We start from the raw sequence: 26,764 nt of genomic DNA on the forward strand, positions 1-26,764 counted from the left end.
ATGTTTCTTCAAGGTATAGGGGGACAAAAAATGGAGAAAATAGGCTGGAGAAATAGCAAATGGTAGTGTGCTTGCTTGCCTTGCACACTCTGACCTGAGTTCAATCCCTGACTTCCCTCTTTTTCCCCAAGCACTGCCAGGAGTAAGCCTGGGTCATTGCTGGGTATAATCCAGACAGACAGACAGAGAGACAGACAGGCAGACAGGCAGGCAGGCACACACACACACACACACACACACACACACACACACACACACACACACACACACACGAAAGTAGTGGGCAGGAAAGACTTGATAAAGGGGCCAGACATTTGATTTGTCCTAGCCATATATGTCTGCGAGATGGACAATGGTTTGCAATCCAGGGATAGGGAAGGACATAACAAGGCATGCTACATAGCAAATGCAAGAGCTGATACTGCGGGAGCCAAGTGGAGAGAAATCAAGGGGGACAGGTAGGGCCTCAGGGCACAAGCAAGTGGCAGGGGACAGATCTCAATTTTCATTTTTGTTTTTGTTTTGGTTTTTTGGTTTCTTTGGGTCACACTCAGCAGCGCTCAGGGTTTACTCCTGGTTCTACGCTCAGAAATTGCTCCTGGCAGGCTCAGGGGATCATATGGGATGTCGGGATTCAAACCACTGCCTTCTGGATGCAAGGTGAACGCCTTGCCTCCATGCTATCTCTCTGGCCCCAGTTTTCAATTTTCTTCTGAACCTATCAATCCAGTGTTCAATTCCTGGTTTATTGTCCATTGAGGTTTGGGACCCTGTCAATCAAAATTTACTCCTGGCTCTGCTCAGGAATCACTCCTTGTTGAATGATGCCTAGAATCTGTTGGCTTCATGCAAAGCAAGTATTACCTGCTATACAGTCTCTTTGGCCCTGGTGGGGTTCAGGGAACCTTATGAGGTGCTGAGGATCAAATCAGGGTAGGTTTTGTGCAAGGCAAGCACCCTACTGCTGTACTATTGTGCTCTTTGTCCCCCTCCCCATTTGTTGTTAGTTTTTTTTAAGGTAAGTCGGGGCAAAAAAGAGTACTAGATTTTGTTTTTGTTTTTGTCGTTGTTTTTTGTTTTGTGGGTACAACCGGTACTTATTAGGGTTTACTCCTGTGTTCAGGGATCACTCCTGGTGGGACTTGAGGAACCATATGGGGTTCCAGGGATTTAACCTGGGCCAGCCATATGCACAGCAAGAGCTTTATCATCTATACTATCTCTCAGGCCACAATAGTACTACTTTGACAGTCACTCCCAGCCTTGGCTATTAGTGAGGAAGTTTGCAACTGGGTGACTGTCCTTAGAGATTTGTATTATGCTTTTCTGCCTAGTGGGGTTTTGGTGTCTGAATCACACAGCAGTCTACAGTGCAAAGCAAACTATCCTCAGGTGTTGGGCCTTATTTGTGGACAAGAAATGAACATTTTGTTGTGACTGCTTTTTCTTAAACATTTTACCATTCTTTTCTGCTCAACTTTTTTTAAAATTTTTATTTGGGCGGGGCACACCCATTGACACTCAGGGATTAGTCCTGGCTATGCACTCAGAAATTGCTCCTGGCTTGAGGACTCATATGAGGCAAGGAGCAGGGGCATCTAACTGCAGTCTGTTCTGGGTCAGCCGTGTGCAAGGCAAATGCCCTACTGCTGCGCCACTGCAGTGGCTCCTTTTCTGCACAACTTTGTGAAACTAATCATCTTTCTTGATAATGTCTTAAATGAACAGAAACTATACTGCAATATTCCATTGTCCAAGAGCAACACTGGTTTGCAGTGTGAACTAAAGAGACTAGATTTGGGTTTGGGAATTTTGCCTTGCCTGATTTTTTTTTTAGTCACTCCCAATAGTTCTTGGGGATCACACCTGGTAGGGCTCACTCAGGTGAATGATAAGAATTGAATCCTGGTTGATTGTGTAAAAGGTAAATGCCCGGGCCGGAGAGATAGCATGGAGGTAAGGCATTTGCCTTTTATGCAGAAGGTCATTGGTTTAAATCCCGGTGTCCCATATGGTCCCCCATGCCTGCCAGGGCAATTTCTGAGCATGGAGCCAGGAGTAGCCCCTGAGCACTGCCGAGTATGACCCAAAAACCGCAAAAAAAAAAAAAAAAAGGTAAATGCCCTATTTCCTCTGCTGTCTCTGACCCTATTTTTGTTTTTGTTTTTTGTTTTGGAGCCATACCTGTGATGCTCAGAGCTAACTCTTGTCGCCAGGGTCACTCCTGACTGCTTCGAGACCACACAGTGCTAGGGATCATGAACCTGAGGCTCCTACTTACAAATGGTACTCAAGCCTTTTTATTTTATTTATTTATTTATTTATTTATTTATTTATTTAGTTAGTTAGTTAGTTAGTTAGTTAGTTAGTTAGTTAGTTAGTTAGTTTTTTGGGTCACACCTGGCAGCACTCAGGGGTTACTCCTGGCTTCATGCTCAGAAATCCCTCCTGGCAGGCTCGGGGGACCATATGGGATGCCGGGATTCACTGTCCTTCTGTATGCAAGGCAAACACTTTACCTCCATGCTATCTCTCCGGCCCCGGTACTCAAGCCTTTTGAGTCATCTCTCAGACCTGCATCTAAGATTGTCCTTAGAATGAGGATGTAAATAGGGGATTAGACTGTGTTCAGGGGTTGTTCCTATCTCTGGAATGAGTCTTGGCTATGTTCAAAAGGACCATATGTAGTGCTGGGGATAGATATCGGGCCATGTACAAGGCAGGTACCTTATTCCTTATACTATCTCTTAGGCCCCTGAGTTCATTTTTTTTTTCCTTTTTTTGAGAGGAGGGGGTTGTTTGCCTTTGGGCCAACACCTGATGATGTTCAGGAGTTACTCTTGGCAATGCTCAGGGAATCATATGAAAAGCCAAGGATTGGACACCCAGATCAGCTGCATGCAGGGTAAATGTCTTACCCACTGTGCCATCATTCCAGACCTATGTATCCATATATGTATGGATGCATATATATCTATATTGGGCCACATCTGGCAGTGTTCAGGGGTTACTCCTGGCTCTGCACTCAGAAATCACTCCTGGCAGGCTCGGGGTACCATATGTGATGCCAAGGATCGAACCCAGGTTAGCTGTGTGCAAGGCAAATGCCCTATCCTACCCACCATACCACCATTCCAGCCTTATGCATCCATATTTTTAAATCATCTTTAACTCTGACCGAATGTTTCAATACTTTAGTACTTGTGTTTGGGAATCTGACTTTGGTGACTAGGTAGAGGGAGTGTCAGTGGCCTGGGACAGCAATGCTTCCTGTGCCTACGGGGGTAGGGGGCAGTGGAGAGGATAAGCTTGTTATCTGTGGCTATCTCAGTAAAGTGGAGAGTCAGAGAGGTAAACTCTAGAAAAGAGTGCTTCCACCAAGACCATTGGTACTTGGGGAAATGCCTGGTGTGGGTCTGGACTGTAAAGTCTTCTAAGAGCACCTCTAAGGCATTGATGCTCACTTCCCACCAGTCCCACAAGGCAGCGATCAAGCTGAGCCTAGAATTCACTTATTCTTTTTGTTTTGTTTTGTTTTGTTTTGTTTTGTGCCACACCCAGTGACACTCAGGTGTTACTTCTAGCTCTGCTCTCAGAAATCACTTTTGGCAGGCTTGGGGGACCATATGGGATGCCAGGAATGGAACCTGGGTCAGTTCCAGGTCGGTTGAGTGCAAGGCAACTGCCCTACCATTGTACTATTGCTTCGGTCCTAGAGTTCACTTATTCTGCACAAACATAGGTGTGCAGCTCTGCCACCGATTCCTCAGGGAGCCTTGGAGTCAGGCTGGAACAAGGGATTGCTCGTTTCAGGAAAGGAAAGTCACTCATGACCTCAGCACAGACATTCTGGATCTGTCTCCTTCCCTCACAGGAAAGAATTTCAGGAAGAGGCGACATAGTGAAGCAAGATAGTTTTTGCTGAATGAAACTTACTTAGAAGGATGTGGGGGAAGAGAGGAGATACATGTTCAAGAGAGAACATGCAAGGGCTTCTTGTTAAAAGCAAGCAGAGAGACACAGAGACAAGCAAGGGAGATACGTGTTCAAAGGAGAACACAGGTCTGAAAAAAAAGACTCAGTGGCTTTGGGGGTAGAATTCTTTGGGAGGAGGGACCATACCTGGTGGTGCTGAGCTTACTCCTGGCTCTGTGCTCAGAGATCACACTCCTGGTGGTGCTCAAGGGACCATATGGGATGCTGCCATGTGTAAGGCAATCATCCTACCTACTGTACTTTTTTTTGTTTGGTTTGGTTTTGGTTTTTCGGGCCACACTCATTTGATGCTCAGGGGTTACTCCTGGCAAAGTGCTCAGAAATTGCCCCTGGCTTGGGGGGACCATATGGGACGCCAGGGGATCTAATCACGGTCCTTCCTTGGCTAGCGCTTGCAAGGAAGACTTACCTCTAGCACCACCTCACTGCCCCCCCCCCTTTTTTTTTTGATTTTTGGGTCACACTTGGCAGCGCTCAGGGGTTCCTCCTGGCTCTACGCTCAGAAATCACTCCTGGCAGGCTTGGGGGACCATATAGGATGCCGGGATTCGAACCACCGTTCTTCTGCATGCAAGGCAAACGCCTTACCTTCATGCTATCTCTCCAGCCCCACCTACTGTACTTTTATACTTCAACCCCATTGGGAGGAGGTTTTATATAATTTCAAATGGTTTTTCCTGGAGTTCTCTACATACATAAAAGTTTATCTTGGCATTGCCATAGGGAAAGCCTTGCACTACTGATGGATTATTCTGTAGCTTCTCCTTTACTAAGGAGTCCATATTTCTCTAGATGGGGTCTTGGATTTCTGTATCTATATGGTGTCTCAGTTTCTCCTCTTCAAAAAGCTCAGAATTTATAAGGGTTCGAAGGGTTATGGCCTTTATGCCATTGGGCAGTTTTAGGACTAAGCAATCTCTTGGTTTTTGTTTTTGGGTCATACCAGGCAATGCTCAGGGATCACGCTTGGCAGGCTCTGAGTACCATATGGGATGCCAGGGATTAATGTTGGTTGTGTGCAAGGCAAGCATCCTATCCTCTGTACTATTGCTCTGGCCCTATGATCCCTTTCCTGTTGAATTTATTTATTTCCCAAAAGTCCATTGCCAGAGTCTCTTTACCTATCTCCTTGCAGCAAGATCCACTCAAAGTGATGACACTAGGTGACACTGGTGAGGCACAGGCATGCTGGAGGGGCTGGGGAGTGATTATCCAATCTGTTGAGTGAAAGTTTACGGCACTCTAGGTCTCATTGGACAATCAAGTCTGAAACTTAGGGGGACACATCTTGTCTGATGATTTTAGTTTAGGTACTGTGATTCCCAAGCTGGCCCTTCTTTTCATTAGGAACAGGGTGAGATTTTTTTGGTTGGGGGGGGGGGTTGGTTTTTGGGCCACACCTGGCAGTGCTCAGGGGTTACTCCTGGCTCTACACTCAGAAATAGTTCCTGGCAGGCTCAGGGGATCATATGTGATGCCGGAATTTGAACTACTATCCATCCTGGATCGGCTGTGTGCAAGGCAAACACCCTACTGCTGTGCTATCTCTTTGGCCCCAGGGTGAGATTTTTTTTTTTTCCGGTTTTTGGGTCACAGCTGCCAGGGGTTACTCCTGGCTCTACGCTAAGAAATTGCTCCTGGCAGGTTCAGGGGACGATATGGGATGCCAAGATTCGAACCACCGTCCTTCTGCAAGAAAGGCAAACGCTTTATCTCCATGCTATGTTTCCGGCTCCTTGAGCTGATTTTTTGTTTTGTTTTGTTTTTGTTTTGTTTTGTTTTTGGGTCACGTCCGGCAGTGCTCAGGGGTTACTCCTGGCACTAGGCTCAGAAATCGCCCCTGGATGCTGGGGTTCGAACTACCGTCCTTCTGCATGAAAGGTAAATGCCTTACCTCCATACTATCTCTCAGGCCCCAGGTGAGAATTTTTTGAAGGGGCATTTCCCAAGCCATGTTCAGGGCAGCTAAGACTGCCCCATTAGTGATTCTCAGCCAGCTGGGCTGGTCGTTTAATAGAAGGGCCTGAGAATTTGGTGTTGCTCGGGTCCTATGTCCAGGGATACCCAGGTTCCAGTAATGCCAGGGCCTCTGGGGCTGGTGATGCGAATAGGTCTATGTGGTATCAGGGATATACCTTAAGAGTTGGGCGATGCCCCCACTTTTTGTTTGTTATTTTTCACCACACCTGGCTGTGCTCAGGGCTTACTCCTGGCTCTACATTTAGGGATCACTCCTGGCAGTGCTCTGGGGATCATATGGCGTGCCAGGGATTGAACTCAGGTAGGCTACATGCAAGGTAAGTGCTCTAGCCACCGTACTTTAATTCCAAACCTTCCTCCACTTTTTATTTTTGGCCATACCTGATGATGTTCAGGGTTTAATCCTGGTTTTGCACTCAGGGATCAATCCTGACAGTGCTCAGAGGACCAAATGGAGTCCAAGGGATACAAGGCAAACGCCCAACCTATTGGCCCCTCATCATCACTTTTCTTTTTTGGTTTTTGAGCCACACACGGCAGTGCTCAGGGGTTACTCCTGGCTATCTGCTCAGAAATAGCTCCTGGCAGGCACAGGGGAACCTTATGGGACGCCGGGATTCAAACCAACCACCTTAGGTCTTGGATTGGCTGCTTGCGAGGCAAACACCACTGTGCTGTCTCTCCGACCCCATCACTTTTTTTTTTATTTGACGATTTCTGAGGAGGAAAGGGGTCTGGGAATGTGGTCATGTTGGAGGGAAATTCAGCCCTGGCTTTTCAACTAGCTGATGGCAGGCCAGGCAGGGGATAGCTGGAGGCACAGAGATCAGCCTTGGGGGGAATTCAGCCTGGAGTGTGGAGATTGCGCCAGCAGGTGCCTGACTGTGGAGTGCCTGAATGGAAGATGCATAGGCAGTGGTGTGGCGATTACTCCCACTCATGAACCTAGCACTGCTCACGGTGGCTTCCTAATGGGACTGGCCATTTCATTCATGTTCCTATCTGGAGGGCATGAGTGCTCAGGGAACAATATGAAATATCTGGATCAAACCCCAGTCAGCTGCATGCAATTGAGCGCCTTCCCCACTATGCTCTCTCCAGTTCTCCCTCATTCTTCTATGACAATTTTCTTTTGAGAGGCAATTTTTAGATTTAGAGAAAAGCCACCACAAAGTCAGCACATGATTTCCGGTATACCCTTCACCTAATGTTCACATATTAAGAAACCAGAACAGAAGGATCAAAACCAAAGAGTGAACATCGGCATTACAGATTTTATTCAGATTTTCTCTTCCTCCATTCATGTTCTTTGTCAGTTCAGCATCTCATCTAGACTACGCGGCTTCATACCAATCCCATCTTTCTTGTCTCTAATTTGTCATCGTCAGTCATTCAACTACTACATTTAGGGATGGTGAAAGACTTCAGTTGGCTAGGCATTCTTTGCATGGAGGAGGGCTAGTATGATCCCCAGCACTGAAAAGTCCCTTAATTACCACAGGGATCCCAAAATAATAATAACAATAACAAAATAAAATTAAAACAACTGTTATAATTAGGCTTCCCCACTTAAGGCTGGGCACATGGAGAAATAGAGGGACCTGGCAGGTAGAGTCATGCAGAGACCTGATGTGTAGGCAGGATGGAGAGCTCTGTCTTGAGCAGTTTTCCTTATGGCAGTGGACACTGCAAAAATCTATTTCCTCTGTCCTGGACATGCATTTGCATATATTGCCTTAAACACCTGGCATTTAGTGTGTATGCTGGTGGTGGCTGTGCTCAGAAGTGACCCCTGGTGGTGCTCAGGAGCCAGATGTGGTACCCAGGATCAAACCAGATCAAATCAAGTCAGTGGGTTACAAATCAAATGCCTTGACTCCCTATACTAGTTTTCTGGCCCCAGAAACCTGACATTCTCAAATCAATGTCAGCCCCAAGTCCCATTTCTTGGGGAGCCATGAGGTTCCCCTCTGATCCTCAGCAGTCTTTGAGCTTTGTTTGGGTCATCTCCTCAAACTCCATGGATAGACCAAAACTACCTGAGGGAGGACAGTGAAGTCAAAGGTAGGACTTGCTGGTGGCTGGGATGCTGATGTGGGCCCAACTACTGGCATGTTGCAGAGAGCTGGTGGTGGTGCAGATCTATGTCCTCCGGAACCTCCATTCTTCCAGGATTAGGGAGTGGTGAGACAGTCATACATAGCTCTGTGTTGTATTAAATATTAATTATAAAGTCATTGTTATGCATGGAGTAGATGGTGAGGCCTTTTATCGGTTTTTGTGGTTTTTGGGTCACACCCAGCAGTGCTCAGGGGTTTTTCCTGGCTCTGTGCTCAGAAATAGCTCCTGGCAGGCATGGGGGACCATATGGGACACCGGGATTCGAACCAACCACCTTTGGTCCTGGATTGGCTGCTTGCAAGGCAAATGCCGCTGTGCTATCTCTCCAGGCCCTTAAAATTCTTAATGCTATTTAACCAAGCACTTTTATATTGGAACATACTTAGTTCCTTTCATTGTAATTATTAATTATAAAGTCCTGGTTGTGCATGGATGGATGGATGGTAGATGGGGCCTTTCTTGGCCAGCCTAGCCGGCACCTGCAGCGCCTCTGGCCTGGCGGGTCTGTAGGTATCAGGGTAACTGGGAGGAAATTATCCACAGCAGTCATGAAGTTTTAGGAGACATCCAGCTTTATTTTAAGGCCTTAACCACCATTTGCATATCTCACATGACTTCTAAGCTAAACAGCCTCTCTGCACCCAACCTGTGTCTTTTCTTTCCAGGCTACTTCTCTCTCCCCTTGATGTGGGAGGGTCTCACTATCCAGGTAAGATAGGCAGGAAGTTTGGGGGAATAGTAACATCTCCAGATTTTTTAAAAAGAGAAAAAAAAAATAAAGAGACAAGGTTACATAAAAGCTTTTCTTTTCCTGACCTTCGCCAGTCAAAGGCGGGAACCCTAATATTTTCCCCAAAACAACAAAGTTTACAGTGTATAATTAAAATATTAGCCTTTTCCATAAACAGAACTTTTCTGCAAAATACACCTATATTTTAAAACTTTTTTTTTTTTTTTTTTTTTTTTGGTTTTTGGGTCAAACCCGGCAGTGCTTGGGTGACTCCTGGCTCTATGCTCAGAAATCACTCCTGGCAGGCTCGAGGGACCATATGGGATGCCAGAATTCGAACCACCTTCTACATTCAAGGCAAATGCCCTACCTTCATGCTATCTCTCTTGCCCCTAGTTTAAAATCAAATTTTTTTTTGGTTTTTGGGTCACACCCAGCAGCGCTCAGGGGTAACTCCTGGCTCTACGCTCAGAAATCGCTTCTTGCAGGCTCGGGGGACCACATGGGATGCCAGGATACTAACCCCGATCCTTCTGCATGCAAGCCAAATGCCCTTCCTCCATGCTATCTCTCTGGCCCCAAGTTTAAAAAAAAATTGGGTCACACCAGGCAGCGCTCAGGGGTTATTCCTGGCTCTACACTCAAAAATCGCTTGTGGTAGGCTGGTGGACCATAATGGGATGCTGGGATTCGAACCACCGCCCTTCTGAAAGCAAGGCAAATGCCCTACCTCCATGCTATCTCTCCAGCTCTGAGTTTAAAATCTTAATGCTATTTAACTAAGCACTTTTATACTGGAACATCCTTAGTTCCTTTCAGCTCCTAACTCAGATATCCTTAGGCCGAGCCACTCTCCATACTGAACTTTAGGAGTCAGGTAGAGATTCAGCTTCTGGGGAAGTCAGAGAGAAGCTGTGGGGAGAGCCAGGACTGTAGGTGTCCTAGGCAGTGCTGCATCCTAACTGAAGTCTATACTTGGCAGCAGCAGCAGCCTGATGAATTGACCCAGGTATCACTAGACAGCTGCAATCTGATGACTGAGCCTGCACCCCATCTCCAGATGTCTGCCTGCCCTTTTGCATCTGGCTGCACCATGCCTCACCAACACCAGCTTCATGGCATGTCCATCACAACGGTTGTCATCAAAGGTTCCTATCTGCGCCTCTAGGCATGGCCTAAATTTCCCCCACCAAAAACATACAGAACAACAGTGCACCTGGCCTTCTCACACAGCATCCGTAGGCTAAAGCCAAGGGTCGGGGGAGATACCTTGTTGGTGTGGTGCAGGGGGTTCCTGTTTTGTGGCCTTATTCCCCATTTTTCTTGGCCCTGAGGAAGGAGGGCCTCGACTTTTTTCATGGCATTTGTTTCCTTATGTGGAAAACCACGTTTCTGCTGGGTCCCAAGACACTTGCGTCTGCAAGGGCTGATGTTTCATCCAGGTGCATGTGAGGTATGCATATGGCTGGAGAAGATATAGGGTCCTGAGTGGTAGTGATCTGGACTAGGAAGGGGAGGGACCCAGGCCAATGCTCTGGAAGGTTCCAGTGGTGACACTGTTGAGAATGACCAGAGCGGAGAAGGCAGAGAGAAGACAGCTTCATTTGTATTCAGAATCTAAATCTAAAGAAGCTTAATTATAGGGGCCAGAGAAATAGTACAACAGTAAGGCGTTTGCCTAGCACAAGACTAACGCAGGACGGACCCTGGTTCAAATTCCAGCATCCCATACAGTCCCCCAGCCTGCCAGGAACAACTTCTAAACACAGAGCCAGGAGTAACCCCTGAGCACTGCCTGGTGTGACCCAAAACAAACAAACAAAAAAAGCTTAACTACAATCCAGTTCTGGGTGCAACGTGTGCATCCTCAAAAGGTCTTGATTGGTTTGAACCCTGGACAGACTCATGAGGTCATGGACGTGTTGCCTGGGTACATGGTGCCTCAGAACATGTCATCCACAACAACTCTCCTCCCTCTTGAGATGTGTACTTTCAGGCTGTATGTTATGTACCAGGGCTCTCGAGTGTGTTACTTGTTACTCTTTCTTATTTTCTCTTTCCCTTTGGTCAAATACCCCCAAATAAAATGTTTTTACTTTTGTTTGTTTGTTTGTTTTTGTTTTGGAGAGGTCACCCTGCGGTGCTCAGGTGCTCCTGACTGTCTGCTCAGAAATAGCTCCTAGTAGGCATGGGGGACCATAAGGGACATCAAGATTCGAACCAACCACCTTTGGTCCTGGATCAGCTGCTTGCAAGACAAACGCTGCTGTGCTATCTCTCCGGGCCCCTTTTTTTTGTTTTTTTGAGCCACACCAGTGATGCTCAGGAGTTACTCCTGGCTTGGGGAACCATATGGGATGCCAGGGAATCGAACCAGGGTCCGTCCTAGGTTAGCACATGTAAGGCATATGCCTTACCGCTTGCACCACCACTTTGGCCTCAGGTTTTTACTTTCAAAGAGGGGAAAAAAGAATTCATAAGGTCAGAGTGCCAGTTTCTGCATTGAGAGCAGAACAGTATCTTCTTGGTGGGGGGGGAGTGTCCCCACAGATCTGAACCTGTCTCTTGCTATATTCCATCTTTCTCAAAATGTCAGTATACCACAGTGTGGTTAAAACTTTAGCATTGTCATCAAACTTGTGTGAGGATTGAGCAGTTAGTTTTAAGGAAGCTTGTATCCTCTGTTGATCTGGGGGAGATGGGGTTGTTTGTAGTTCTGGGAATCAAACACAGGCCTCAAACATGCTAGGCAAATGCTCTGTCAATGAACCACCTCCCCAGGCCCCATTTTCCTTTTAGTTTAAGACTCTGGATTCAATCTCTGGAGTCAACCGCAAAAGGGGGGGTCCTATGCCAAGGAGGATTCCATAGTTAATCTGGTATCCTCTGAAGGGTTTCAGTATGGGCAGGGCAATCTCTCAAACAGAGACTTCAGCCAGAGACCCAATGATCCTTTTAACTGACATGACAGTGACATGTAGGGAAAAGCTATAGCTTGTTGCAAAGAAAGGCCATATGTGACAAAGGAGATAGTATAAGGAAGTGAATAGTTGCAAAATGGCCGTTTGCTCCATCTGAACAGAACAGTGGTCCAAACAGAGTCCTTTCTGAAGACAAGGCTCACTTTCTCCCTTCCTCTGAGCCCCATTAGGTGCAAACCTCAATCTGCATGACACCACAAGCCCATCCTCCTACAAGCTCTCATGTCCCCACTTACAGATCTGCATCACTTGCTAAAACCCAATCTGGCCCGGAATCCCTTGCTGCACAGAGCTGCACTTCTGGCACTCCGGTGGATGAAGGAACTTGGCCCTTAGCGATCACTTTTCTGCACTCTTTGACACCTGGAAGTGACTCTTATATCCCTGTCTTTCTCTTGATTCACTCATGGGCTCTGTGGCCAAAGCTTTCCTCCGGAGCAGGAGAGCCGAGTGGAGTGAGACCTTTTTGGTGAGGAAAGCTGTGCTGTGACCTGACTAGGCTTGCTATGGTCCTCGAAGATCTGGCTCATAGAACAAAGCAAGAACTTGTGCCTTAGAATCTGCCCTCTGAAGGACCACCATGGTGGTCCTGGCCCATGTTTGCAGGCTGTGATGTGGATTCATTGTAAGGGTAAGGGTTCTTTGGTCCCAGTGAAGGTCTCTCAGGAGGCTCCTCTTGGAGCTCTCTGAGGTAGAAAAGGAAGCTGCAATGCCAGAGTTGCAGATTTTGCCTCAGGCAACTAAATTTATTAGCAAGAAAAAGATTATTGTCAGCCCTATGCTGACCAATGAATACATTGTTAATAAAGGATAACAAATCTGTCACTTAATAAAACATACCTCAAGCAGTTACAACTAAAAATAAAGTTGAAATTTTGTTTAATTTAAAAGCCTCAAAAATAACAAGCAATATGTTTTTTAAACATGTAGTAGACACAACTGTCTATTATACAATATACACTGTACACAATAGAGCTGGGGCTGGCTGGGGCAAGTGAAATGGCGAGGATGAGGTTTAGGATGTGAAGGGGTTTTTATCTGAATCCAGATGTGAGTTGAAATGCTGAGTCACTTAGAAAAGAGAATTGCTAGAAAAAAAATCTGTATGTTCATCATTGCCCCCCAAAAACCTTAAACTGAAAGCAGGCATGGGGGAGGTGAGTAACAAGGACAGGAAGGGAGCAATTAAATAAAACTTTAAAGCACACACATACACAGTGTTCATCATCTGAAGAATAGTATAAGGCAACGTTCTCCATAGAAAAAGAGGGGAGTCAGGGAGTCTGGGGGGCAGCTTGACTTTTTTAAATAGAAAGTTGGAATGTGCTGGAGGAGAGTTGAGGCAGGGTAGGGCATGTGGAGTGGAGGCGGCCTCTCGAGCCTCTCCAAAGTGGATGCCCAGGGAGCCATGGGTGCAGGCCCTGGGGCATCTGAGGTGACTGGTGGGCAGGGAAGTGCAGGAGAGAAGGGCATGGCACAATGCGACTCCGGCAGTGTTGGGGGGGGGGCTCACTTTGCTCCTCGACGGAGTGAAATTTATGTTTTTCCTTTGGAAATAAGGGTTCCCACTCGTCCTGGTTTAGAACGTCTCATTGGGCATGGCCAGTGTCCACGGTCTGGGCAGGCCGGGAGCATGTGATGAAAGGGAAGGGTCAGGGCAAAGCCAAGGGGCTTCAGAAGGCGAGGAGGGGCAGCAGAGCCCCTTCCTGGGGGAAAGTTGCAGAACAGAAGGAGCTGAGGCAGGCCCAGGGAAGCAAGGACCTCCTTTGCCCAGAGGCCCAAGCAAGACACAGATGGGGAGCAGAACTGCATCACTGGGGCCTCCTGCCTCAGCTAGCCTTACAAGTTCTTCGTGACCATGTGGGTCTTGTAATGCTTGGTGAGGTGATCACTGCGCATGAAGCGTTTCTGACACTGGCCACACTCGAAGCGTTTGTCCCCTGGAAGAGCAAAAGAGATGCTGTCACTCAGAGTCCTCGCATAGATCTTGCCCTTGTCCTGCCCCAAGAGAGGAACATGCGAGATGTGAGGCAGATTTCACCTGACTCCTGCTTAGACATTTGTCCTCCATGATCTGTGGATCTGCACCATTAGTGCTCCTTTTCAACCCACTGACATCACCCTCATGCTAGGACAGTAAATGTGCACCAGTATCCAGGATTCTCCTCAGGATCTGTTGCCTGCTTTCTGCTGACTTTTGTCCCTCTTGCTGACTATGCCTCTGTGCCACCTCCTGAGGGAAACCCCATGGCTCTCTGACCTGCCACTCTGGCCTGCTACAATACCACCTGGAGTGGGTGGGCATGACCTGCTGATTTTGAGTCATGTGTCCAAACCCAGGTCCCAGGAGAGGAGTCTGCCCCTTGGGGGCATTTTCTAGAGAAGCAGAGTACATGCTAAGGCTCATGAAATTCCAAAGGCAATTTCCTGAGAAAAAGGGTGAAAATTTTCCTCAGTGCTTTGTATTTACTATTTTCTAGCACATTACAACTATGATCAAATAATAGTGACCAGACATTGGGACTGGAGAGATACTACAGGGGTAAAGTGCTGGCTTTCCACACAGCCAACCTGGATTCCATTCCTGCTCCATATGGCGCCCTAAGCACAGTCAGGCATAATCCCAGAGCATAGTTGGGAGTTGCCCGGATTACCACTGGGGTTTGGGAACCCCTGCAAATAATATAGTGACTGGACATAGATAAGTGAAAAAAACCAATGAAATGATTACACACAAATGACTGAAAATAGTGAACCAATCAAAGGAAAGCATTTGGTAACTAATAGTCTGAAAGCTTTTCTGGAATGTGGAGTGGGAGCTGGAGATTTAAATGGTAGTTTGACCTGATCCTCTCTAGTGCCTCAGAAAAAAAAGGGACAGAAGTATGGTCCTGGAGTTGCTGGGAAGGTTCACACATGTCAATTTGTGAAGCACATGGGTCAGTGCCTATCATACTAGTCAGTGATAAAACAAACAAACAAACAAGACTATGCAGCCAGCAGTGTCACAAAGGCTGTGAAACACAGATGACTTTGAGAGACATTTCAATAAAAATAATGGCTTTAAAGGCTAGAGTGATAGCACACAGGTAGGGATTTTTTTTGCACGCAGGCAACCTGTGTTCGATTCTCAGCATCCCATATGGTTCCCCCCCACCCCACCCCACCCCCACCCCCTGCCCAGCCTCCCAGGAGTGGTGATTTCTAAGCTCAGAGCCAGGGGTAACCCTGAACACCACTGGGTATTGCTCAAAACTCCCCACAAAATTTCTTTAGCGGCCCAAGAGACAGTATAGGGTAAAGTACTTGCCTTCATGCAGCCTAGTTCAACCTCTAGTACTGAATGAGTATCACACATACACTATGGCTCAGAGCCATACACACACACACACACACACACACACACAATGACTCAAAGCCACACACACACACACACACACCCCAATAAATAATACAGAGAAATTCACACACACACACACACACACACAATAAATAATACAGAGAAATTCCTGAATGAATCTGGAGCCCTTGGAAGATGATCTACATCACTGGCTCAGTCTGTAAGAACCCCAGAATGTGAAGACAGTAGGGATGGGAAACAACCCTGTGTAGGTACGAGGAGGCACTGAAGACAGAGCAGACCTGTGTGGGTACGAGCGTGCCGCTGAAGCTCATCACTCCGAGTGAATCTCTTTCCACAAAAGAACCAGTTGCAGACAAAGGGCCGCTCGCCGGTGTGCAGGCGCACGTGGGCCCGCAGTAGGGATGTCTTCCGGAAAGTCTTACCACAGTCAGGGATATGGCACACATGCTTTTTCTTGCCCTGCTCTCCAGACCTGGCATAAGATGGGGGAGTGGCAAAAAAAAAAAAAAAAAAGGGAGAGGTAGAAGATGGGGCAGGAGAGGAGAAAGGATGTGAGTGAAGTAAGAGAGCACAGAATAGGCGGGCATCCAGAATAGGGCATGCACAGAATAGGTGGCATGGATCCAGTTTCATCCCCTTTCAAGCAGGTGTTTGTCCCAAGCACAGGCACATGCAGGATGATAGTCCCTTTATTACCTCTTGTCCCCGTCCTTGCAGTTTGGACAAGTGCAGGCCATGCGGCGCCGCTTCTCCCCAGGCTGGGCTTCTCCAGCCAGGGCCTGCTCCATTTGCAACTGGATCTGAGTGGGGCTCAGCCCACTGATGGTCAGATTGTTTCCAGAAACACTCTGCACTGTTAGCTGCTGCTGCCCTGTGGGGAGGAGACACATTGAAGGTGAACAGGCAAGAGCCCAACTCTGTTTCCTTCTGCAGAGGAGGATGATTACCAAGGCAGCTAGAGTTTTTGAGAGCTATTTTGGCCAAATGTAATGCCACAGGCATTAGAGGTATGACTCATTTAATCTTCAAAACCTGTTGAAATAAGGGGATCTGGACAGGAAGTATGGCAGTTGCTTTACAAGCAGCCAACTTGGTCCTGATCCATGGTACCTGCTATGGTCCCCCAGGCACTACCAGGAGTGAATCCTGGGCAGAATCAGGAATAAGCTTTGGGTAATGCTGGGTATGTCCATAAACCAAACCAACCCAACCAAAAACCTGATGAAATAAGTGTCATCACCACCATCATGAAGAAAACTGAGGCTATTAACATGTACATTATATTAACACGTAAAGGTCACATGGCGAGTGGCAGAAGCTAGCAGGGTAGCTGACTTCAGAGTTTAGGTTCTGACCACTCTCTTACATAGACCACATCTGCTGACTTCAATCTAGAAGGGTTTTGTCTAAAAGGAGTTCTTCTGGAATCTTCTCTAGCTTAGGCACTTGAGAAATACCAAATCTGTATAAAGCAATTCAAAATGGGAAGCACCACAGACTTAATGTTGATGAACCTCAGCAGGAATTCCTTCTAGGCCACAAATCAAATACACAAAGTGTTTTTTTAATTCATGAAGGATAAAGAAGAGATTTGAAGTTCTCATGGCCTTGGAAAGAGCCTTTAATTTAGCTCAACAATACAAGAAATCATCATTGTTTGAAAGCAAGTTTCCCTTGATTTTTTTTTTTTTTGAAGAGAGGGGGATTGGTTTTGGGGATACAGCCAACATTAGGGTTTACTCCTGGCTCTTTTTTTTTTGGGGGGGGGGCACACCTGTTTGAGGCTCAGGGGTTACTCCTGGATATGCGCTCAGAAATCACTCCTGGCTTGAGGGGACCATATGGGACGCTGGGGGAACGAACTGCGGTCCATCCTACGCTAGTGCTTGCAAGGCAGACACCTTACCTCTAGCGCACCTTCCCGGCCCCTACTCCTGGCTCTTGAGGGGACCATATGGAGTGCTGGGGATGGAACCCTGCCCACTGGATTAATATGTTAAGGCCAAAACGAAAAGTACTGCACATTATTCACATTGCCAAAATCCAACTTTAACTTGGGGCTTTCTTTTTCTAGAAGCCTTTAAGTTCCTTTCCCAGAAGTCTCCCTTAAACATGAGGTCACAACACACACACACACACACACACACACACACACACACACACACACACACACACACCCAGGAGCGATTTCTGAGCAGAGCCAGGAGTAACCTGAGTGCTGCGAGGACACAATACACACACACACACAGCAAAGCCAGGAGTAACTTGAGTGCCTCGAGGACACAACAACAACAACAACACACACACACACATACTCTGGAAGGGACCAACCCTTCAGCAATAACCTGAGTGCCGCAAGGACACAACACACACACACACACACACAGCAGAGCCAGGAATAACCTGAGTGCCTCAAGGACACAACAACATACACACACACACACACACACACACACACACACACACACGTACACCCTCTGGAAGGGACCAACCCTTCAGCAGTAACTACTTACACACACACACACACACACACTCACACACACATACACACACACAGCCCCATGACCCACCCAAGAACTCTCCCTTACCTCCTGTGTTGGTGATGGTCACAGGCACACCCTGGACCTGGACGCCATTGATGTTGATGGTCTGCATGGCCTGGGCTGCCGCTGCCAGCTGGGCTGCATTCAGGCTGATGATGCTTCCAGCGGGAGCAATCTTTGGCAAGGGACGCTCTTTCCGGAGAATGGCAGCCGAGTGCTTTTTGCTGGTCCCACTCAGGTGGGGAGCACGGGCTGCTGGGCTGCTGCTACACGTGGTAGTAGAGGTGGCTGCAGCTGTTGCTGGGGGGCTATCCTGTACAAGGACCGTCTGTACCTCACCAGAAGGAGTGCGGATATAGACCTAGGAGGGGTCAGAGTCAGTGCCCGAGGCAAGATGGGGATCCTAGCACATTTAAATGCAGAGCTTTCTCCTACCCACATAAAAAGTGGGAGCATCTATAAGGTCTTTCCAAATGGCTCAGACATTCTCTTTACACTAGTATGATGCCAGTCTAATAATGAATGGTGATTTGAAAGCAAATGTTTCATTTACCTTTGCATGAAAAAATACAATGGATGAATCTTAGGACAGAATTAGAAGGCAACTAACCAATGACCTCACAAAAGATGCTCTGTGAATAACCATCAAACAAATGAAAACAGCTCTGAGGCACTGCTAATGAGAAATAGCTCTTCCCCAACTCACAGAAAATAGGCACTCATATTCCCATTAGGAGTAGGCATAATGAAGTGGTCTAGGTTTGCTAGAGGGAAATCTGGGATTCTGGAGTAAGTATTCTACAAGTATGCATTTGAGGCTTCATAAAATAAAAGCTTCTTTGGGGAGTAGGGGTAGTAATCTGACACGGGTCAACAGGCTGAGGTGTCCAGAAGGGAAAGATGAAATGGCTCTGGGAGACCGGTTCCGTATAGGGACACTGATCCAAAAAGAAAAGGATAACAAGAGGATTCTGTCTGCAATGGGAGTTATGGAATCTGGAAAGGGAGAAAATTAGAATGAACCCTGTTGTGCGGGATGGGAATTAAAAGATATTGGTGGAGGAGCCAAAGAAACAACATGGAGGTAGGGCGTTTGCCTTGCATCCGAAAGGACGGTGGTTCCAATCCCGGCTTCCTATATGGTCCCCTGAGCCTGCCAGGAGCTATTTTTGAGCATAGAGCCAGGAATAACCCCTGAGTGCTGGCAGGTGTGACCCTCCAAAAAAAAAAGAAAAACTGAGAAGATATTGGTAGAAACTCCTAAGTTTCTACTAGCTCAAGTATGAATGAGTATAACAAGTATACATGTATACATATTCATTTCTATCTAGAACATGAAACACTCAGTTTTATATATCTATACATATTATATGCACACATATGAATATATATATTCATATATATTATATATACATATTATATGCACACATATGAATATATGAATATATATGGGTATATATTGTTTCTTGGTTTTGTTTTCATAGAGAAGAACTAGATACAGCAACACTCTTTTTTTTTTTTTTTTTTTGGTTTTTGGGTCACACCTGGCAGTGCTCAGGGGTTATTCCTGGCTCCAGGCTCAGAAATTGCTCCTGGCAGGCACAGGGGACCATATGGGGCGCCGGGATTCGAACCGATGACCTCCTGCATGAAAGGCAAACGCCTTACCTCCATGCTATCTCTCCGGCCCAACACTCTTAATAGCAACAAACTCGTACCCAGGTCTTAGCTTCTAAATCCTATGAACCAGAATCCCTTGGAAGACTCCAAAACTGGAGTCAGGGAAAGTACAAAAGGAACTTGGAATATATTGTTCTAGAAAGTAAAGAATATCCAAAGACTGACAGTGATATGTGAAAAGAATATCAGAATCAGTTTGAAGGGGCCAAAGAGATATCATGGAGGTAGGGCATTTGCCTTGCATGCAGAAGAATGGTGGTTCGAATCCCGGCATCCCATATGGTCCCCCGAGCCTGCCAGGAGCCATTTCTGAGTGTAGAGCCAGGAGTAACCCCTGAGTGCTCTCGGGTGTGACCCAAAAACCAAAAATAAATAAATAAATCAGTTTGAAGGGCCCCCTATTGCCCCATTGGCCAAATACTGGAAAATATGACATCAAATGAAAACACAAATATATTATAGAGCCTTGAATAGGACTCTATGGATCCATAATAATAAAAATAAACAAATGGAAAAGAGAATGAGAAAATTAAAAAAAAACTACTAACTTCTGAAAAACAACTAACTGGTTGTTTGCCAGAGTTGGGGCCGGAGTAAAACTAGGAATACATGCTACATGGTACATCATGGATGAACCTTAAAAAAATGGGCCCGGAGAGATAGCACAGCGGCGTTTGCCTTGCAAGCAGCCGATTCAGGACCAAAGGTGGTTGGTTCGAATCCCAGTGTCCCATATGGTCCCCCATGCCTGCCAGGAGCTATTTCTGAGCAGACAGCCAGGAGTAACCCCTGAGAACTGCCAAGTGTGGCCCAAAAACAAAAACAAAAATGTACATATTTTAGGGGTCTGGAAAGGTAGTACAGAAGGTAGGACATTTGCCTTGCAAATGGCTGACCCAGGATCCCATATGGACTCCTGAGAATCACCAAGAGTAAAATCCTTTACACCACCAGATGTAGCCCAAAAGTACAAAAAACAAAAGTTTCTATCTGACCCTTGGTATACATGGGTTCCACATTCCAAGATACAATCAACACCTAAGGCTGGTTAATCCCTGAATGTTGACTACTGATATGGAAGGCCAACTATATTTACTGAAAAATTTCTATCAATAAGTAGATCTAAACACTTCAACTCATTGTTCAGGGTTAGCTGATAGCTCCAGAACGAGGGACACCTTGAAGCTTAGCTGAGCTAGCTGATCAAAACTCTCAAGATGATGGAAATCACACATCAAGAAGCTATTTAATCAGAGAGATCTAGAAAACATGGCCACTGAGTGCAATGTGGTATCTTGACAGATTGGGGAATAGAAAAAAGACATTAATGAAAAAACACTGGTGATATCCACATCATGCCTGGAATAGTTTGGTTAAAAGTGCTATCTAGGGGCCTGGAGAGATAACACAGCGGCGTTTGCCTGGCAAGCAACTGATCCAGGACCAAAGGTGGTTAGTTCGAATCCCGGTGTCCCAGATGGTCCCCTGTGCCTGCTAGGAGCTATTTCTGAGCAGACAGCCAGGAGTAACCCCTGAGCAAAGCTGGGTGTAGCCCCAAAACAAAAACAAACAAACAAAAAAAAGTGCTATCTAGGGCCTGGAGAGATAGCATGGAGGTAGGGCGTTTGCCTTGCATGAGAAAGGACGGTGGTTCCAATCCCGGCATCCCATATGCTCCCCTGAGCCTGTCAGGAGTGATTTCTGAGCATAGAGCCAGGAGTAGCCCCTGAGCACTGCCAGATGTGACCAAAATAAAAAGTGCTATCTATATTAGAGTCAATTTCTTCATTTGACAAGTGTATTCTGGTAATGTAAGCTGTTTAACAACAAATGAAATCAGGTAATCAGAGTACAGATACTACCTTTGCTACCTGTCTATAATAAAACTTATTCTGGAATATAAAAAGTTAAGAAAACGGGGCCGGAGAGATGGCATGGAGGTAAGGCGTTTGCCTTTCATGCAGGAGGTCATCGGTTCGAATCTCGGCGTCCCATATGGTCCCCTGTGCCTGCCAGGAGCAATTTCTGAGCCTGGAGCCAGGAATAACCCCTGAGCACTGGCGGGTGTGACCCAAAAACCACAAAAAAAAAAAAAAAAAAAAAAAAAAAAAAGTTAAGAAAACTTCTATCCAAAAAAAAGAAAGGGGCCGGGCGGTGGCGCTAAAGGTAAGGTGCCTGCCTTGCCTGCGCTAGCCTTGGACGGACCGCGGTTCGATCCCCCGGTGTCCCATATGGTCCCCCAAGCCAGGAGCAACTTCTGAGCACATAGCCAGGAGTAACCCCTGAGCGTTACCGGGTGTGGCCCAAAAACCAAAAAAAAACTTCTATCATAGTAAATATACTAAAGCAAATGGGCCAAGTCTTATGAGGAATAAGTTAATGACATAATTCCAAACTATCTCATTCTAATTACAAATTAACTTCTAGGGATGAAAAATGAACTTTACATTGTTGAAAATCTGCCAAACATCATTTTGATGAGTCTAAGAAAACACTACAGCTCCTTTAGGATGCAGCAAGAATTACAGTATCATTTGATTTTTTTTTTTTTGGTTTTTGGTTTTTGGCCATACTCAGAAGCACTCAGGGGTTTTACTCCTGGTTTTGCACTCAGAAATCACTCCTGGCAGGCTCTGGGAGATTGAACCCAAGTCAGCTGCGAAAGCAAATACACTACCCATTTTGTTGTCTCCCAGCTCCTGATTTTCTTCTTTTTGGATTTTTGGGCCACACCCAGTGGCGCGGTTACTCCTGGCTACGTGCTCAGAAACTGCTCTCCTGGACTGGGGGACCACATGGACACTGAGGGATTGGACCAAGGGGATTGAATTGAGGTCTGTCCTAGACTAGCGTGTGCAAGGCAGACACCTTACCGCTTGTGCCACTGCACTGCTCCGGCCCATGATTTTCCTTTTTAATGAAGAAAATACACAGCTTGCACTAAGTCATAAGCAAGCATTGCAGAGACCTAAATGAGGAACATTCATCACTTCTCGGCCTTATAGCTAAGATCAAGTGTACTAAATGAGGAGCATTCTACAAAATGACAGGCCTATACACTGAAAGTGTCAAGGTCAGGCACACAGTACAGGGATTAACATGATGACAGTTGGATGTGGGTTAATAACAATTACACTACTGGTATCAATTTCTTAAGAGTTTGTCTTGCATGTAGCTGATCCTAGTCCAATCCTCAAACCCCATAGGGTTCCCTGAGAATCACCAGGAACAATCCCTGGGCACAGAGCAGTAGCCCTTAACTCTGCCCAGTGTGGTCTCCTCCTCAAAAGTGTCAAGGTCGGGCTGGAGAGATAGCATGGAGGTAAGACGTTTGCCTTTCATGCAGGAGGTCATCGGTTCAAATCCCAGCGTCCCATATGGTCCCCCGTGCCTGCCAGGAGCAATTTCTGAGCCTGGAGCCAGGAATAACCCCTGAGCACAGCCGGGTGTGACCCAAAAACCACAAAAAAAAAAAAAAAAAAAAGTGTCAAGGTCATGAAAGTCAAGAAAGACTAGAAAAGATTAAAGAGACAAAGGAGGGGCCAGAGTAACAGGACAGCTGGTAAGGCGCTTGCCTTGTATGAAGCCAATCCAGGTTCAATCCCCAACATCCTATAAGGTCCCTCTAACACAACCAGGAGTAATTTCTGAGTGAAGAGCCAAAAGTAAACCCTGAGCAGCACTGAGTAGATCCCAAAACAAAACAAAAGGCAAAGGAGATGTGACAACTAAATGCCATTCTCAGCTGAAGTCTCTTAAATTCATCTTCTTCTCAACCTTCTCTCCCCGACTTATTTCTCTTAAGTAAAACAACCTTATTCACAAAAAAATAAAATAAAATAATGCCATCCTAGCTGAGTTCCTGTGGCCATAAGGAAGTCATTGGATTAAGTGCTAAGACCTGAATGTGATCTCCAGACTATACATTAGTGGGTTTCAATGCTAATTTGCCAGCAGAGAAGGTTGTATCATTATACGTGATTATATAAAAAGTTTACCCTTTTTATTATATAATGCACAGAAGCAATAGGGTACACTGATGGCAAGATAGGCTCAAATGATTCAGGGTGAGAATAATTTGATTCTTTTACAATGATTTCTTTGTTTTAGGAAAAAAAAATTGGGCTGGAATAATAGGAGGGATAGGTCACTTGCCTCACATGTAGCCAACCCAGGTTCAAATCCCAGCAGCACATATTGTCCCCTGGTCCTGACCAGAAGTAATCTTTGATCTCAGAGCCAGGAGTAAGCACTGACCACCACCAGTTGTGGCCCAGAAACAAACAAATCCTAGGCCAGACACATAGTACAGTAGATAGGACACTTGCCTAGCATGGCCCACCAGCACAGCCCGGGGTCACTTTTGAGCACCATCAGAAATGAGCACCTCCAGATTTGGCCCAACTTTCCCAACAAAAGTAAGTTAAAAAACAGAAAGAGAAAGTGTGGGGCCTCAGGAGAGAGTTCAAAGGGTTAATGTGCAAGTTGAAGGTCTGGATTAGATCCCTGGTTAGTAGCCCTTGAAAACCACCAGGAATGGCCCTAAAACCAAAGGGAAAAAAACAAACAAACATATGGACCATGGATGTAGCTAAGTGGTAGATGCATAAGGCACCAGACTTGTTCCCTAACACTACAAATGCAAAATATAGTTAAACCTTTTCTTAGGAAGATCAGGACCTGCACCCTGCCTCAAGGAGAAATACAACCTAGGATGTGTGCACCAAGTGGAGTAGTACACTTCCACCTTTCAGGTATGTCTAGGAACAAAACTTTGCAGATAGCTCAGTATTAAACACTCCAGAAAGCCACTTGGCAATACATACTCCGTCAGAAGAGAGGAAAGGAGGCATTCTCAGATTTCCCCTTGGAGTGACTTCCAAGTTCATAACTTGGACTCAGGAAAAGGGCAGCTTCTGTCTGTCTCTCACTGGGGTTCTCAGGTTATTGATTCCTCAATGGTAGGAACTGCTGTTTTGTATTTAAAATATCTTGGGCCCAGAGAGATGGAACAATGAGTTGAACTCATGCTTTGTATGTGGGAGGCCTAGATTCGATCAGTGGCACCAAAATGTGCTGCCAGAGAATAGAGGTCTTTAAAGCTATTGGATACAGCCCACAAACAAAAATCCTTGGCTAAGCCTATGGCCCATTGGTGAAGTACAAGGTAGGGGCTGGAGTGGTTGCACAGCAGTTGGTCATTTGCCTTGCACGCAACTGACATAGGACAGACTGCGGTTTGATCTCCTGGTGTCCTATATGGTCCCGCAAGCCAAAAGCAAATTTTTTTTTTTTTTGGTCACACCTGGCAGCACTCAGGGATTACTCCTGACTCTATGCTCAGAAATTGCTCCTGGCCTGCTCGGGGGATCATATGGAATGCTGGGACTCGAACCACCAACCTTCTGCATGAAAGGCAAATGCCTTACCTCCATGCTATCTCTGCGGCCCAAGCCAGGAGCAATTTCTGAGCACATAGCCAGGAGTAAACCCCTGAGCATCACTGGGTGTGACCCAAACAAACAAAACAGAAAAAAACAAGACTCAAAGGTATGAGGCCTAAGAATCAAGTCTCAGGGGCTGAAGCGATAGCACAGCGGTAGGGCGTTTGCCTTGCACAAGACTAACCCAGGATAAATCTGGGTTCAACCCCCAGCGTCCCATATGGTCCCCTGAGCCAGGAGCCTTTTCTAAGTGCATAGCCAGGAGTAACCCCTTGAACGTCACCAGGTGTGGCCCAGAAACCAAAAACCACAAATAAAAAAGAATCAAGTCTCAGCACATACAAACATACACAAATCCTTGCACAATTTTTAGTGTTAAGACATAAGGCAATCTAATTTTTTTGTTTTTTTGTTTTGGGTCACACCCGGCAGTGCTTAGGGGTTACTCCTGGCTCTACGCTCAGAAATCGCTCCTGGCAAGCTCAGGGGACCATATGAGATGCCGGGATTCGAACCACCATCCTTCTGCATGCAAGGCAAATGCCCTTCCTCCATGCTATCTCTCGGCCCCAAGGCAATCTATTTTGGACATGTGTTTCCATTTATTAAAATGATAAATAGATGAAATTTTAAATGCCTTAAATATTTATGAGCTAAGTATCCCCCACTTAGAGTAAGATCTTTGGCTACATTTCTAGAGGCAGATTGGTTTTGAGTTAAACTTTTAAACAAAACCTTAAAAAAAAAAAAAAGACATAAAACAATGAGTCAAGGGAGAGGTTTCAACAAATTGGAGCATACAGGCTTCTAAATATCCCCGGGTACTTCCCCACTCTGGACAAAAAAAAGGCAATGAGGAATCAAAGCATTGCCTTGATGGAAGAGTATGAGTATGAGTTCAATTTTAGCTCTAGTCATGTATGTCTTATGAGGATTTGAGTACTTTATTTGAAGGAGTGCCAGGTATCAAACTCAGGGCCTCATACATTTGAAACAGGTGCTCTACTGAGTTATAACTCCAGCCTGTATTTAAGACATTTTTTTTTTTGTTTTTTGTTTTTTGGTTTTTGGTTTTTGGGCCACACCCGTTTGACGCTCAGGGATTACTCCTGGCTAAGTGCTCAGAAATTGCCCCTGGCTTGGGGGGACCATATGGGACGCCGGGGGATCGAACTGCGGTCCGTTCCTTGGCTAGCGCTTACAAGGCAGACACCTTATCTCTAGCGCCACCTTCCCGGCCCCTATTTAAGACATTTTATAGTATCTGCAATAGGACCATGTCTGGCATTTAGTAAGTATATACAAAGAATAAAACTGGCCTCACTGGGTCAAACAGATTCCAGTGTCTTAGGGCATCTTAGTTCCTACATGAATCTAGCCTAAAATGTTCCTGCTAAGCCAAATTACTGCTTTCTGTTTTTCTCCCACCCCTTTCCTGCCGGTGACTATACCTAGCAGTGCTCAGAACTTTCTCCTGGATCTTCACTCAAATCACTCCTGGCAGGGATTGGGGCAAATATATGGGGTACTGGGAACCAAACAAAGGATCAACGGCGTGGAAGGCAAAGGCAAATGCCCTATTTGCTATATTCTCAGACCCCCTCCTAGGTTTTTATCATCCTTGACAATGACTGCATTTTCCTCATTTCTTTTCTTTCCATTAAACTCTACAATTCTGATTTGGAAATTTTCATTCTTGCTACCATGATGAGTATAATTCTATAATGAAAGACAAACTTCATTATTACAAAGTATCTGCCCTATCTACCTGTTCCCTCCAATTCCATAAATAAAAAGTGAGTCAAAGTAGCGGCCAGAGAGATAGCACAGTGGTAGGGCATTTGCTTTACATGCAGCTGATCCAGGACAGATGATGGTTCAATTCCCGGCATCCCATATGGTCCCCCGTGCCTGCCAGGAGCTAT

General features: G+C 46.0%; 1 protein-coding gene across 2 annotated transcripts in view; it reads right to left on the bottom strand.

The window, feature by feature from the left end:
* Nucleotides 1-12,670: 12,670 nt before the first annotated feature.
* The window catches only part of SP2 (Sp2 transcription factor), a 29,257-nt gene continuing 15,163 nt past the window's right edge, over nucleotides 12,671-26,764 (bottom strand). For both annotated transcript variants that reach the window (XM_049779224.1, XM_049779214.1), the window contains exons 4-7: nucleotides 17,761-18,076; nucleotides 15,869-16,043; nucleotides 15,451-15,644; nucleotides 12,671-13,748 (exon numbers count right to left, since the gene is read on the bottom strand). In XM_049779224.1, coding sequence (XP_049635181.1) covers nucleotides 13,648-13,748; nucleotides 15,451-15,644; nucleotides 15,869-16,043; nucleotides 17,761-18,076 — 786 coding nt within the window. In that variant the 3' untranslated portion in view covers nucleotides 12,671-13,647. The remainder of the gene's footprint in view (nucleotides 13,749-15,450; nucleotides 15,645-15,868; nucleotides 16,044-17,760; nucleotides 18,077-26,764) is intronic.

The sequence above is a fragment of the Suncus etruscus genome, chromosome 1, assembly GCF_024139225.1.
Source record: "Suncus etruscus isolate mSunEtr1 chromosome 1, mSunEtr1.pri.cur, whole genome shotgun sequence".
NCBI lineage: Eukaryota > Metazoa > Chordata > Mammalia > Eulipotyphla > Soricidae > Suncus > Suncus etruscus.